Genomic DNA, 12,874 nt, shown 5'->3' on the forward strand with positions numbered 1-12,874 from the left:
TAATAAAGAATTACAAAACAAATCGAATCAAATTAAACGTTGAACAAATAGAAGGAATCTGAATTACCTATTAACCAAAGTAACAATAATAATCAACGGTCAATTGACTCGATCAGAATATTTCCTGATAATCTAAGCATTCCCCGACATACATATATATATATACATATATATTGTATTTCTACTCACAATGAAATTCTTCATTAGATACCATACAAAGCTTTCCTAAAGAATCGTTAGCGCATCGGGATAACCGTTAAACGTGTCTTTGGATAAAAATATATAACTTTCCGTTGGTGAATTGATCTATCTCTATTTAACAGGACTACTGTCTCTTGATTGAGATGAAATGAAATATGAGATGAATTGAATTGTATAGTGAATGTGGGTGAGGCAGTCGTGCGATGGCATCACTCAGGCGAAACTAATGGAGATGGCCGTTGTATGGGTCAGCTACATTCCTAGTCGAAATATGCCGCTAAAACGCTTTAGATTTATCAATTGCCAATAATCACAAACAACCTCTCAGACTAATGTGCAAATTGTGAATTTTACTTCGGGGCTAACATTCAAATCATTAGCATTTTTAGCCATCAAGTGTACTCCAAGTGTAATTCCAATTGCTACTTTTGCTACTCACGAATGCTGAATAACGCTGTAATAAGTCCGAATGGGTTAATATGTGTTAGAAATACAAACTGTGTGTGTTTCTGAATTATACATTATTCGCAGTGGTTTGCGAATTGCACGGTATGCATTCCGCGATATTGCATTGTGACATAATTTATACACATACCTAGTCTAGCCATAAATACTGAAACAGACAAAAAATTTTTTTTCTATTGCAAATAACATTTATTACTTTTACAGTGTATTCGTTTAATATATAAATGTTAAACAATTTTAAATATAAAAAGCTTATTCGAAGTGGTTTCCATTGGCTGCAATACAGTACTTTAAGCGTTGAGGACAGATATCAATAGAAGCACGCACTCTTTCCATGAGAAAATTCTTCACTGACAATCGTACGGATTGCGTTAGGGACTCCAAATTATCAAGCCGTAAAACTCACCATAGATCATAATCCAGCGGATTAAGATCGGGACTAGATGGCCAGTCTTCTTTAAAATTATATCACCAGCTTAATCGATTTGCTTGTTGCACTTGAGTGTTGGTGATACTTATGATCATGACAAATAAGCAAATGTAATATAACAGGCATTTTCAATGGCATTATAATTATAATGAAACTGAGTTTGAGAGAAAAAATGTAAAATACATACCGAAAATATTATAATACTATTTTTATTGTCATAGTTGGAAGTAACAAACCTTCTGTATATTTACTTTATTTGGTAAGGTTAGAAATAATCAGGCTATTTTATGACGTCAGGTAAGGAATGCCTGCAAGTGGAAGTCTCAAAAACTGTGTTAATGTCGAACGACCTACACGACTATACGTACACTTTCACTTTTTTCTATCAATTGCAAAAAAAATATTTGTTCATATTTGGGTGTATGGTAATATTTTATAATTGCTCCTCTGATTAAATATATTTCTGCACAAATAGATGCAATTAGACGAGATAAGCGTCGAGCCGTGCCTCGGCACTAATGAACCATAATTAGCTTTGTTTCGCAACAAGCGTTTATTCAATCTGCTTATATTCGCCAGTTAAGACCTAATTTTAAATGTATTAAATACTTTAGCGCTTGTTTTGTATTATTGTAATTGACGTGTAAAAATTGTTTGTCGTATACAATGCATTGGACGGCCTCAAATCGCTTTGTAACCATTTATGGTCACATCATAATGTTTAGCTAATGACCCTTAATGGCGCTCGAAGAGAACCAAACCTAGCAGCTATTTTTTATCATATAAAATGTCGCAGTCACCATAGTCATATAAAAATATTATACATATGGAGTCGTTCAAGTTAAGAATATAATTCCTATATTATTTCGGAATCTGAAACGACTTTCCTTACAACTTCAGTAAATCATAAGCATTTAAGAATACTTATTCCACGTTACCGATTGAAAGGATGGAGCCGTACAAAGGTCGCACATGTTATCTAATTGCGTGCGCTTGACATGAGCCCCGACTGCATTGCGATGATCCAGTCTCTATTTTGAAAAGATATTATCTTTTATAGCTTTCTTTACATTTTGTAAGATATTTTTATTCGACATATTTTATCTAGTGATAAGGCTGTAGTTATCTTTTTAATAAATGAAAAACGCGTAGCAAGTACGATTTTTTCTGCCCTCTAGCTCTACGCTGCTACGCTGCGACTACGCTCGTAAGTCGTAATACCAGCGCACATATCCCCCTCGCACAGATTATACCCAAAAATAACTCGACTGTTAATTTTGCCATTAATTAACCGGCTTATGTGAAGCATACATCAGAAACATAAATAATACTAGATTAAATAATAGGTGGGAAATGGCTTCGCCAAACTATACGTATATTGTATAAAATGTTAGCACATTAAAAATATAATACAGATTTTTCTTATATTCTCATTCGCAGAAGAACCGATGGTTGGTCAGGATTTATATATAAGATTATGATATTACCCAAAATTCAGATGAGATTGCAGTAATAATTTTATATTTGCTGCATAAAAACTCAATCTTTTGGCTTCTAAGAACAAGATGTGTTCATTAACAGTAATAAAATAACGAGGTTGCAACGAGGAATTAAAATGAGATATTTGGTGGGTGTGTTCAGGGCATCTTCAGGCTGGGTTGCGAGCACGTGGTGCGAACGATGCGGCGTGGACGCGAGACGCTGCTCACGTTGCTCGAGGCGTTCGTGTACGACCCGCTGGTGGAGTGGGGCGGAGGCAGGCGACGTCGCGGCACGAGGCACGTGCGCGCCGCACGCGCCATGCTCGCCGTCAGAGTGCGCGAGCTCAAGCACGGCATCGGCGAAGTCACGTACGTAACACCGGGCCCTTTAGCAAACTCCGATCGATGGAGACATATGTCATTTACTGTTTGTTCACTTTTACAGCGATCGACTCGTCGCTTTGTTACCTGAAGTTCAGCAGTGCGCCGACAAGTGGCTCGAAGAGAACGATAAGTTAAACGCGATCGAAACGAAGCTCCAAGAGTGCCATCAACAGATGGCTTTGATAAAGGAAATAGAGTCATACGGCAACCACCTCAGCGGTCATCCTTTGTATGCGATATCACAGAAGTACACTTCCTACAAACAGGCTAAGAATGCAGTGGAAGATTCTATGAAGGTTCTTGTCAAAATACTCAACGATTTTGACACTCAAATTGAAAATTTCGTGACGACGAACGAAGTTCTAAATGGCCCCCAGTTAATGGCGTGGGTGCAGGAATTCTCGGGATCCAACGAAGATGACGAGAGACCTATTTTCGACCATATTCAGGAATTCCTTACTAACGCCGGTCAAGGCTCCATGCTGACCCAGTGTGAGCAGGCCGAGACCGAATTGAACCAGAGCATGCAACAGACAAACATTCTCATTCGATCATGTCTAGAGCTCCTATCTCAGTACGTAGCGGTATCGCAGTATTATCCGCAGAGTCAAACAGAGTACCATCGCATTGCCACGTTCCGTAAGTTTCTGGCCGCGGCGTTAGAGAGCAAATCCCCGGAGGTCTGCCGCGACGTCGCCAACCAAGTGACTGCCATGGTCAACGCGGAGAACACCTGCGGCGACTCTCAACAAATAATAGCATTTAATTACCGCCTGCAACAGTTGAACGCGGAGGCGAACGTCCACCTCAACAAATGTCTCGAAAGATTACAGGTGGAAGGTGGCCCAGACGCAATCGTCATAGCGCAGGAAGCTTACAAAGAAGCGAAAAATAATATCAGCAATTGGGTGAGAACCGAGGAAGGAGCCGCGGGAATTTTGGAGAGCGTGGTCATCGGGATGTTGTGCAATTTGAATAGGAGATATTTGATGCTCGAAAACGGCGCCCAGAGCGCCGGGGACTGTCTCGTGGACTTGACTTCTCGAGAAGGAGAGTGGTTCTTGGACGACATGAGCGCCCTGTCTATGCAGGCGGTGGAGCTGCTGTCTCTGCTGCCCTTGCAGTCGGCGGCGGTCGAAGACGCCGCGATGCCAGTGGCGGTCGAATGCGTCAGAAACGCAAACCTATTGTTGGCCGATTTAGTGCAGTTGAATTATAATTTTAGCACGATTATTCTGCCGGAAGCCCTAAAAAAGGTCCACTCGGAGGACTCGTCGGCGCTGCACGTGATCACCGAGCTGAACGCCGTCATAATGAACTCACAAGTTCCGTTAAATGAGATACTGGCTCAGCTAGAATTGCACTTCCGATATTTGCTGATGGACATGGAGGTACGTATCACGACGTCTCGAGATCGCCGGTCGAGGGAGGACACGTGTCATTAACGTTTTCCGCTCTCTTTTCAGTCGCCGGCGCCGGGAGCTCAGCTGCTAGCGGCGGAATTGCGCGCTAGATACGAGGCCCTCCTTTCGACGACGGCCGAGGAGGGCCAGAGCGGCGGTCGAATGTTGCTAATGGGTTTCAACGGGCTCTTCGCCGCCGTCGAGCTGCGCGGCCGCGAGCTCGCTGACCACCTCGACTCGCCCGTGCCGCCCGCCTGGAGGAAGATAGACCACGTAGACGACGCGCTGCGCATGTCGGTCGGTGCAATGTAATTTTCGAGAACGTTCTCGAGAGACTCTGAGCGTGATGAGCGTAAACGAGACGCGTCACGGTTTCAGGCGGCGATGCAACGCGGGACGCTGCGGGCCGTGTTGGAAGACATGTTCCTGGTGCGGCGAGTGCAGACTGTGGCCGAGGTGTTCGCCATGTGCGTGCAGGTGGCCCGCGCCGCCCGAGGGGGGCCCGTCGCCGGCCCTTCTCCTCCGCCCTACGACGATGCGGCACTCGCCAAACCCGTCGGGCGCTACGTCGCCGAGTACGTGTCACGTTGCGTGCTGGGCGTGCCGTCGCGGGCGTTGGCCTCCGTGCTGTGTCTGCTGCTGCGCCGCGCCCGCCTCGACATCGGTGCCGAAGTCGAACAGAAGGAGATCGGTGAGTCGCCCTCGCGTCCGTCTCCTCGCCAAGCTTCGCCTTTGTCTAACGCTCTTCGTCTCCAGGGGCCTCGTGGAGCGTATCTCTAGAGTCGCTGTGCGAGAAGGTGTGTCGCGCGGGAAGCGAGCGCGGTGCTAGTCTGGCGGGCGGCGTGGTGGCGGCGCGGGCCCGCCTGAGCCGCGCTGCGGCCGCCGTCCGCGTCGCCGATCGCGCCCGAGCCGCCGCCAGGGCGCTGCGCCTCAGGACCGCCGCTCACGCGCACTTACACGCTGAGGTGAGGTCCGCCGGCGAACGAGCCGGCCCTCGGTCGGTCTGCCGACGATCGGTCGGACGTACAGACGTGATTTTCAGGTGCTGAACGGGAGCCAGGAGTCGAGCGCGGCGCTGGCAAGGCGTTCGCGAGAGCTCTCGGTAGCCGAGGAACGGCTGGCGAGCGCCGCGGGACGCGCACGCAGTCTCGTGCAGTCGGCGCATCAGCGCGTCAAGTGGGGCGCGGGCGCCAACCCGGCTCTGCGCGGCGTGGTGCGGGGGCTGGAGAGCGCGTGGGGCTTCCGCGAGGAGAGAGCGCGACGACTGTCGAGCGCCGCCTCGGCCCTCGCGCGCCACGCCCGCGCCGCAGCCGCCCTAGGCGCGCCTCCGGCCGCCCGAGCCCAGCGAACGCAGCGGGCTGCGCGCACGCTGCGCACCGCACTCGCTCATTGGGAGAAGGTATGCGCCGACCGCGATATTATTTAGTATTTATCATGCATTTTTAGAAAAGATAATGTTTACAACTTTTAAATTAAAAATATGGCTGGTACTGATCACACCACGCAGCGAAGAACTTTATCAACTAAAAGTACAAAATTGTTTAATTTATATTTTATTGGAAACGCTTTTCGCGAAAGTATAATTTTTTTAACATTTACAGTTTTTTAAGATGACAATCAAACGCTTTCTCGAAATCCGTATTGATCAAGTCCATCTGCTTTTCTTCACTTATTGAATAATTCACAAGGACAGATAAATTTGTCTTTAATAATAATATTATCTATCTTCTCGAAAATTTAAGGATTACTATAGTTTTGGATTTGATTCCTTATTTAGTTTTTTGTTAGGTCTTTACTTATGAAATTAACATTTTGTCGTACTGGCCACTTTGACCTCAAATACTCTTGGATACGTGGGTAACACTGAAAATATTTAGAACGGGCCAGTTAGAAACATTGCGAATTAAAACTTTTTTAAATTTAAATTTTAAAACTCTGGTAACCTAATGTAGTATATTGCATTTATTTATCATTTGTTATTTGAGAATTGGCGGCAAATCTAACTCTTGTGAAATCTAAAGCACGTGTTCTCTTGTAACACGTGAAAATAAACCTTACGCGAGAATTTTTTCCTGGTATAAATAAAATACAGTGCTAACCTGGCGCCCTGCGACTTTGATTTATTCCGAGTTGGCGTATAGGAGCTGCTGTACTTGTAGGTTGACGCCTGCTTGACGGCTAGGTGATGATCCCTTTCCGAGTTGATATGTGTGACCTTAAAGGCCTTTATAAATAGCAAAAGTGGCCATTTCGAATAGAATATATTTTTATCAGACTTTAATAAATATTTAGGTATAAATTTTAATAATATTACATTATTTCAAATAAAAAATCCATTTTCGTAGGTAACAGAACTTATGGCCGGACTAGGTATTCCGGATTCAATAACCCCCGAAATCGCTTCAGTAGGTCAGAGCTCGCTACGATCTCTCGAGCGGCTGACCGATCGCGTGACCTACTTTATTACTTTTCATCGATCGGTTTAACTAACTAACGTTTCGTCGTCTGCAGGCCTGCGCCCTGACGCAGAAGTACTCGTTGGCGGTGACGCCGCTCGAGGAGTCGCTCATGGAGATGCTGCACCCCGAGGGAAACATCGACGCGCACTGGGTGAGCGTTCCTCTTCGACCTTGACCCTCGAAGGGATCGACCTTCGCGACGAATTCGAATTCGAATTCATTGAGAGTCGGTCCGCAGGTGGAGACGGTATCGGCGCTGGTGCGCGAGATGACGCAGAGTGTCGGCGGAGACGCGACTCGAGCGCGAGCGCAGGAGGCGGCGGCGTCGCAGGCCCTGAGGCGCGCCGCCGACGCCGTCGCTTCGCCGGCCGCCGTCCGCGCCGCCCTGCTGCCCGATCTGCTCGCGCCCCTGGCCGCCCTCGCGGAGGTGAGCTCCCTCTCGCGAGACGAGAGACTCGCTTTCGTTTCGCGATTCTCAATTCGGACTTCGTTCCAGAGCGAGAGTCCGGCCGCCGAGTTCCTCGAGAGGTGGCGCGCGGCGACGGAGCGGCTGAACGCGATCGCGGCGGAGGCGGTCTCCCGGCGCCAGGTGGAGACGGCGTCGCGGAGCGCCCGCACGCTGAGGGACGACCTGCCCGCCCTGCTCGACGCGCTCGCAGAGTGGGTGTCTCTCGCGCTCCGTCCGGCCGAAGACGTAGGAGCGTTCGGGGTCATTTACGTTCGACCCGTTTCAGACTGCCGGCCAACCTGTCGGAGAGCGGCGCCGGGCGACCGGGTCGACGGCCAGCTTCGGCGGCGGCGCGGCCTCACGGCAGACACGCCGGCGAGCGCCGCAACTCCGTGGGGGCGGGCGTGTGGCGCCGCGTGCGCCTGAAGCTGGAGGGCCGCGACTCGCCCGCCTCCCAGGCGGCCAGGCGCGCCACGCCCGCCGAGCAGGTCGACTACATCATAGCGGAGGCGACGAGCGTCGAGAACCTGTGTCTCATGTACGAGGGCTGGATGGCCTGGGTGTGAAACGACGCCGGACGTCCGGCGGCGACGAGCGTCAAGAGTTAGACGTCATCCGGGCGCGTCTGCGTCGCACGGCCCGAGCGCGCCCGGACCCCGGGACGGAGGAGACGACTCGACGCGAACCGACTTCGCGGTCGGAACCGAGAGGCTCTCGGCCGGCGGAGGCCGGGAGTGAGCTCCGATAGTGTTAAATGTTTTAAGCTTAATCGTAAATAACTGTAGCTCCGCGGGACCCGGACGAGCGGAGAGCGCGCTTCGAGCCTAGTCGGAAGGCCGGCGAAACGAGTAATAACAAGCCAACACAGATTTTATCGTCTTTTCTCTTAATCCTCTATACGTTACAATTTCGTTTAATATACAATTTACAATCGCTTGTTTAACCGAAACCTGGACCGTCGCCGACAGAGTGTTCGTAACGAAGCCGTCGCTCTCCGACCCTTGTTTGAATGTTTGTATCGCTTCATTTCTATTAACTTATAATAAATGGTGTACGTTTAGCTGTCTCTTTATTGCCCCACCCGCGCATTCGAAGCCAGCCTTCTAGACCGATTAGATGTTTTATAATCTATTACGATGACTTCTGATGGCGACGGCACCGATCGGCAAAATTAAATATCTAAATGACGACAAGCGAGAGTTGGAATATCACAAAGAGAAGAATATCACGCGGCGACGCTCTAGGTCCGCCGCACCTGCTGCCGCAGCGCCACGAGTTCGTCGATCTGCTGCTTGTAGAGCTGCGTCACGTCGTGCAGGTCCATCTTTAGCTCCTCCAGCTGTTCCTCCTTCTCGCCGTACATCTCCAGCAGAGCCTCGTACTGCTCCTGCACGTTCTGCGGACAGCGAATGAAAGGTTCATTTGCCCCGACGACATTTTAAATTCGTTTTCCTGTGAAACGACGCATCCGCCGACCTGTGCGTCCTGCAGCCGCCGCGTGAGAGTGGCGACGTGCGTCCGCAGCGCGTCCCGCTCGGCCAGCAGTGCGCTCGCCGCTCCGGTCGCCCACGCGCCCGCCACCGCTCCCGCTCCGCCCGCCGGCTCCTCCTGTGCGTCACTCGCGATTTTTATCGCTATCGTACATTACACTTTCGAAGCGGACGAGAGACTCACGTGCCACGCGGAAGCGGAGAGCGAGTCCGAGAGCACGGAGCGCGGCGGCGACGCGTCTCCCCGCGACGACAGCTGCTCCTGGAGCGAGACGACAGTTCACCCGTTAGTTAGATAGATAGTTAGGGCCAAACTTTAACAGATTCGACCGAATACCTGAAGTATGGAGCTCCGCTTCCTCTCCGTGTCGAGGGCGACGCGCTCCTCTTCCAGGAGCCGCTCCATCTCGCCTAGCCTCCTCGCCGACTCCGCCGCTGCAACTCCGTAAGCGCTCTTCGCCTCCTCCGACTCTCTGGTTTTGCTGAAAAACACGACGATCTATAGAGAAATAGCGGGACGGCGAAGCCAAGCGAGACGAGGAGACGTACACGTCGAGGGCGTCGCGCAGCCGCTCGGCTCGTCCCTCGAGGAGAGCGAAGCGATCGCTCAGCTCCCGCAGCCGGCGTAGGGCGTCTTCGCCGGCGACCTCGGCCTCGTCGAGTCTCCTCGCGAGCGCGCCGCTCTCCTCCCTCGCGAGTCTCTCTCTCTCGATGGCCTTGGCCGCCTGCGTCTCCGCCTCCGCTGAAATTCGAGGACGTGAGAACGAGAATGAGAGACTCGGGCGACGGTCGCACGTCCGGGACGCGAGCGGGCGTCGTACCCAGCCTGGCGGCGGCGGCGTCCCGGGCTCTGTCCCTCTCGACGGCCGCACGCTGCAATGCGGCCAGCTGGTCCAGCAGAGCGGCGTGAGGCGCTTCGGTCCGCAGGGCACCCTCCTCTCGCGCTTCGCCCACCTCGCGACGTAGCGCCTCCTCGCGGGACACCCACCGGGCCTCCTCTGAAAGGAGCGAAGTTGATCAGATCGAAATATACGCACTCGACGCGTCGGACGCTAACGGACCGCGCGACAGACCTCTGGTCCTCTCGGCTCTCAACTGACACAGGTCCCGTTCGAGGCGCTCGACCCTCCTCTCGGCTCGGTCCCTGTCGGCCTCGAGTTCTCCGCCCGCGGCTCTGACCTTCTGCAGCTCGGAAACGGTCCGCTGGAGCTCGTTCACCTCTCGCCTGGCGACGTCCAGTGACGTTCTGGCGCTTTCCAGTTTCTGTGTGGTGTCGTCGAGGGCACTCTTTGTCTGAAAAACGTGGTCAATTTATTAGTTCATTATTTATTCTGTTGTGTTAAAGAAACATTTGCCGTCCGAATTATACTTATACCCTTATAAAAGGGTGGGTAGCGGAAATGTAGAAATGTCAGTCACCTCGACGAGCTCGGTATCCATCTTCTTGTTGGCAGTGGTGAGGCGGTACACTGCCTCTATCTGGCTCACTTCCACCTCCTCCTTGGACGCCAACGATCTCTTCATGCGATCCAACTCGGCCGTCTGCTCTGCCGCTTTGTCCCTGGAACGACAAATGAAATTTAAAACATTCTAAAGTTCTAAGCACACCACAAAAAATAAGATCAAAAATATGTTTTTTCATCATTGCCAAGTTGGAAAGAATCTGACCTTAAACCCTTGATGACCTGCTCGTTGTCCCTTTCCTTAGACCTTAACTTTTTTATTATATTAGTGTGTTGCAGCTCCTGCCTGGCCAGCTTCTCCCCTTCCTCCTGAAGCTGCAAGATTATATCGTCCTTCTCCTTCAGAAGTGCATCTACACCTGTCGCATTTTTTTTTGCTATTTCTAGTTTCAGATTATCCAATTGCTTTCTTAGGTGGTTCTAAAACATAATAAAACAGATGTTTGGTTAAAATGATTAAGCAAGTTGTAAAAATAAGTTATATTTTTAAATACTACACTGCATACCTTATCTCGAATGGCTTGCTGAAACTTTTTTTCAAGTGCTGATAGCCTCTGAGTATAATCTTCTGTAATAGTATTGATGTCACTGCTTTCCTGTTTTGCAAGCAAACACTCCATTTGGCTCTTTAAATGAACATTATTCTCCACTAACTCTGCATTATTTCTACTCACTTCCATTAGTCTATTTTCCCGAGCATCCAAAATTTCTGCCATTTCACTTAAGCGTCTCATCAATACCTCGTTCTCTGAACCCTGACTTTCGTCACTTAAATTGCTCTTAATGGATGCATCTGACAATTCTCTGGTGTGCCCACGAATTTTTGTAGCCAAATTTTTACCTAATACCAAATCAACTAAATTAGGAGATGTTGTACCATCCAATTTGTGCCTAAAAGCATATTTTCCAGGACTACTTCTGCTACAATGGCCATTGTCCCCATTGGGGCTGGGTATAATTTCTATATCTGAGGAGGTTGCTGTCTCTACCTCATCACCAGAAGTGTGACCTGAGGTCCGATCTGATCCTATTTTAACCAAGTCACTCTTGCTACCTGAACTAGATGGTGATGTTCGCTCCTTGATACTGCAGTCTTTTAGTGAAGAATCATTACTTCCAGGTGGACTGTGCCTTTGCCTATCTAATTTGACAAATGCCGAACTTTCAGACCTTACTAAATCTCCAGTAACATTCACATTATAAAATGATGATGAGTCACTTAGTTTTTCAATTAAAATGTCCTCTATGTCAGCATCTTTTCTTTCCTTATTAATATTTTCATGGATTATACTATCACAATCAGCATTTAAAGTTTGGTCTGACCAAGAGCCATCATGTGATGAATTTTCACTTATTTGTATTATTTGTGGAACTTTTTGCTCCCCATGCAATAAGTCTTTTTCAACCTTTCTTTGATCTAATTTAGCTGTTTTTGGAAAAGGACTTAAAGGCTTTTCATCAGTATCCAAAACAGTAGGAGCAGTGCACTCTGAAATAGAATTGTATGACATTGTGTCATCATCATCAACCAAGCTCACACTGTCGGCAGTCTCAACCTTCTCTAAGTGTTCTCCAATAGGAGTCGATTTCTTGTCTAGGCCATCACTTGGGGATGAATTTGATGAAATACTGCTATTTTTATCACTGGCATAACTATCAAAACCAAGACATTCTATTGAACTAGGACTTATTAGACTATCAGGTAAAATCTCAACTGATTCAGAATTAGGTTTCAAGCCTGTACTGCTACTTTGTGACACGGACTGATAAGATGCACCCTCAGAGTCTGGAGTTGTTTTTAGGCTTTGTGACAATACCTCTACAGAGTCTGAACTATTTCTACTTGAGACAAATGACAGAGCATTTGTTAGTGATGACTTGCGCCTATCATCGGTCTTATATTCATTGGTTTTAATTAATGCTTCATTACCATCTGACATGACAAGTTGGCTTTTAGAAAATAGGTCATCTTGACTATCATACTTATCTGATATTACATTCATAGACTTTGCCTTCGGCGGCCTGACAATAGTACCATCATTAGGATCAGATTGCTCAAAGAATGACCCAGCAAAGGATCCCCATAGGCTTTGTGGATGTGCTATGGAAGGGCTTGTAGTTACTACGGGTTGCTCTTTCGTTACACACTCTTTACTTTCTTCGCTGCTGACTGTGAGACCCCACGACGAAAAGAAATCTGAAGGATCTTTATTTGCACTTTGCGAAAATGTGGTTTTTGCAAACTGCTCGGAAGACGTAGCATTGTCTTCCTCTTCGTCGCTCTCATCTTGGATATCTAACGCTTTATCAATGGTCTTTTGAGCTTCTTTTAAAGCATTTTTCGCAAGGCTCGTCAACCCCGAGGTATCGAACCAATTCATTTTGAATAAGCCATATATAATACAATCACAAATAACATTTCACAAAAATAGATGGTATTAAATGGTTTCTAGTTTTAAAAAAGCGTTAACACAACAAACCTTGATTTAAACAAAAATCCATATTATAAGAGTTATGAATTATAATAATATTATGACGAAATACGAATGACGTTTACGAATTGTCATTTCCAGTGTTGCCATATGACTTGGCAATATTAAATATCCAAAACCCTTACCAAAAAGAAGAAATGTTTCTGCAAGGATTTAAA

General features: G+C 48.2%; 2 protein-coding genes across 2 annotated transcripts; one reads left to right on the top strand and one right to left on the bottom strand.

Moving 5' to 3' along the window:
- Positions 1-2,776: 2,776 nt before the first annotated feature.
- LOC123715084 (serine/threonine-protein kinase SMG1-like) lies at positions 2,777-8,331 on the top strand. The gene is made up of 9 exons (XM_045669902.1): positions 2,777-2,911; positions 2,970-4,352; positions 4,428-4,661; positions 4,743-5,055; positions 5,121-5,329; positions 5,407-5,763; positions 6,876-6,974; positions 7,062-7,483; positions 7,558-8,331. The coding sequence occupies exons 1-9, from the start codon at positions 2,777-2,779 to the stop codon at positions 7,835-7,837; spliced, it is 3,432 nt and encodes a 1,143-aa protein (XP_045525858.1). The 3' UTR covers positions 7,838-8,331.
- On the bottom strand, positions 8,137-12,737 carry LOC123714819 (TATA element modulatory factor-like). Its single transcript, XM_045669374.1, has 10 exons — positions 10,731-12,737; positions 10,430-10,644; positions 10,181-10,322; positions 9,835-10,054; positions 9,583-9,759; positions 9,311-9,503; positions 9,099-9,243; positions 8,946-9,023; positions 8,748-8,879; positions 8,137-8,667 (listed from the first exon to the last, which is right to left on the bottom strand). The coding sequence occupies exons 1-10, from the start codon at positions 12,603-12,605 to the stop codon at positions 8,512-8,514; spliced, it is 3,333 nt and encodes a 1,110-aa protein (XP_045525330.1). The 5' UTR covers positions 12,606-12,737; the 3' UTR covers positions 8,137-8,511.
- Between the last annotated feature and the right edge of the window lie 137 nt (positions 12,738-12,874).

This window comes from Pieris brassicae, chromosome 10, assembly GCF_905147105.1.
Source record: "Pieris brassicae chromosome 10, ilPieBrab1.1, whole genome shotgun sequence".
Classification (NCBI taxonomy): domain Eukaryota; kingdom Metazoa; phylum Arthropoda; class Insecta; order Lepidoptera; family Pieridae; genus Pieris; species Pieris brassicae.

Bases quoted from the DNA above. Each gene is read 5' to 3' on its own strand.
- LOC123715084 (XM_045669902.1), top strand. From the start codon at position 2,777: ATGCGGCGTGGACGCGAGACGCTGCTCACGTTGCTCGAGGCGTTCGTG. The intron at 4,662-4,742 runs GTCGGTGCAATG...TCACGGTTTCAG, and splicing joins ACGACGCGCTGCGCATGTCG to GCGGCGATGCAACGCGGGAC. The intron at 5,764-6,875 runs GTATGCGCCGAC...CGTCGTCTGCAG, and splicing joins CACTCGCTCATTGGGAGAAG to GCCTGCGCCCTGACGCAGAA.
- LOC123714819 (XM_045669374.1), bottom strand. From the start codon at position 12,605: ATGAATTGGTTCGATACCTCGGGGTTGACGAGCCTTGCGAAAAATGCT. The intron at 9,760-9,834 runs GTCTGTCGCGCG...CGCTCCTTTCAG, and splicing joins GAGAGCCGAGAGGACCAGAG to AGGAGGCCCGGTGGGTGTCC. The intron at 8,668-8,747 runs GTCGGCGGATGC...CGCTGTCCGCAG, and splicing joins GGCGGCTGCAGGACGCACAG to AACGTGCAGGAGCAGTACGA.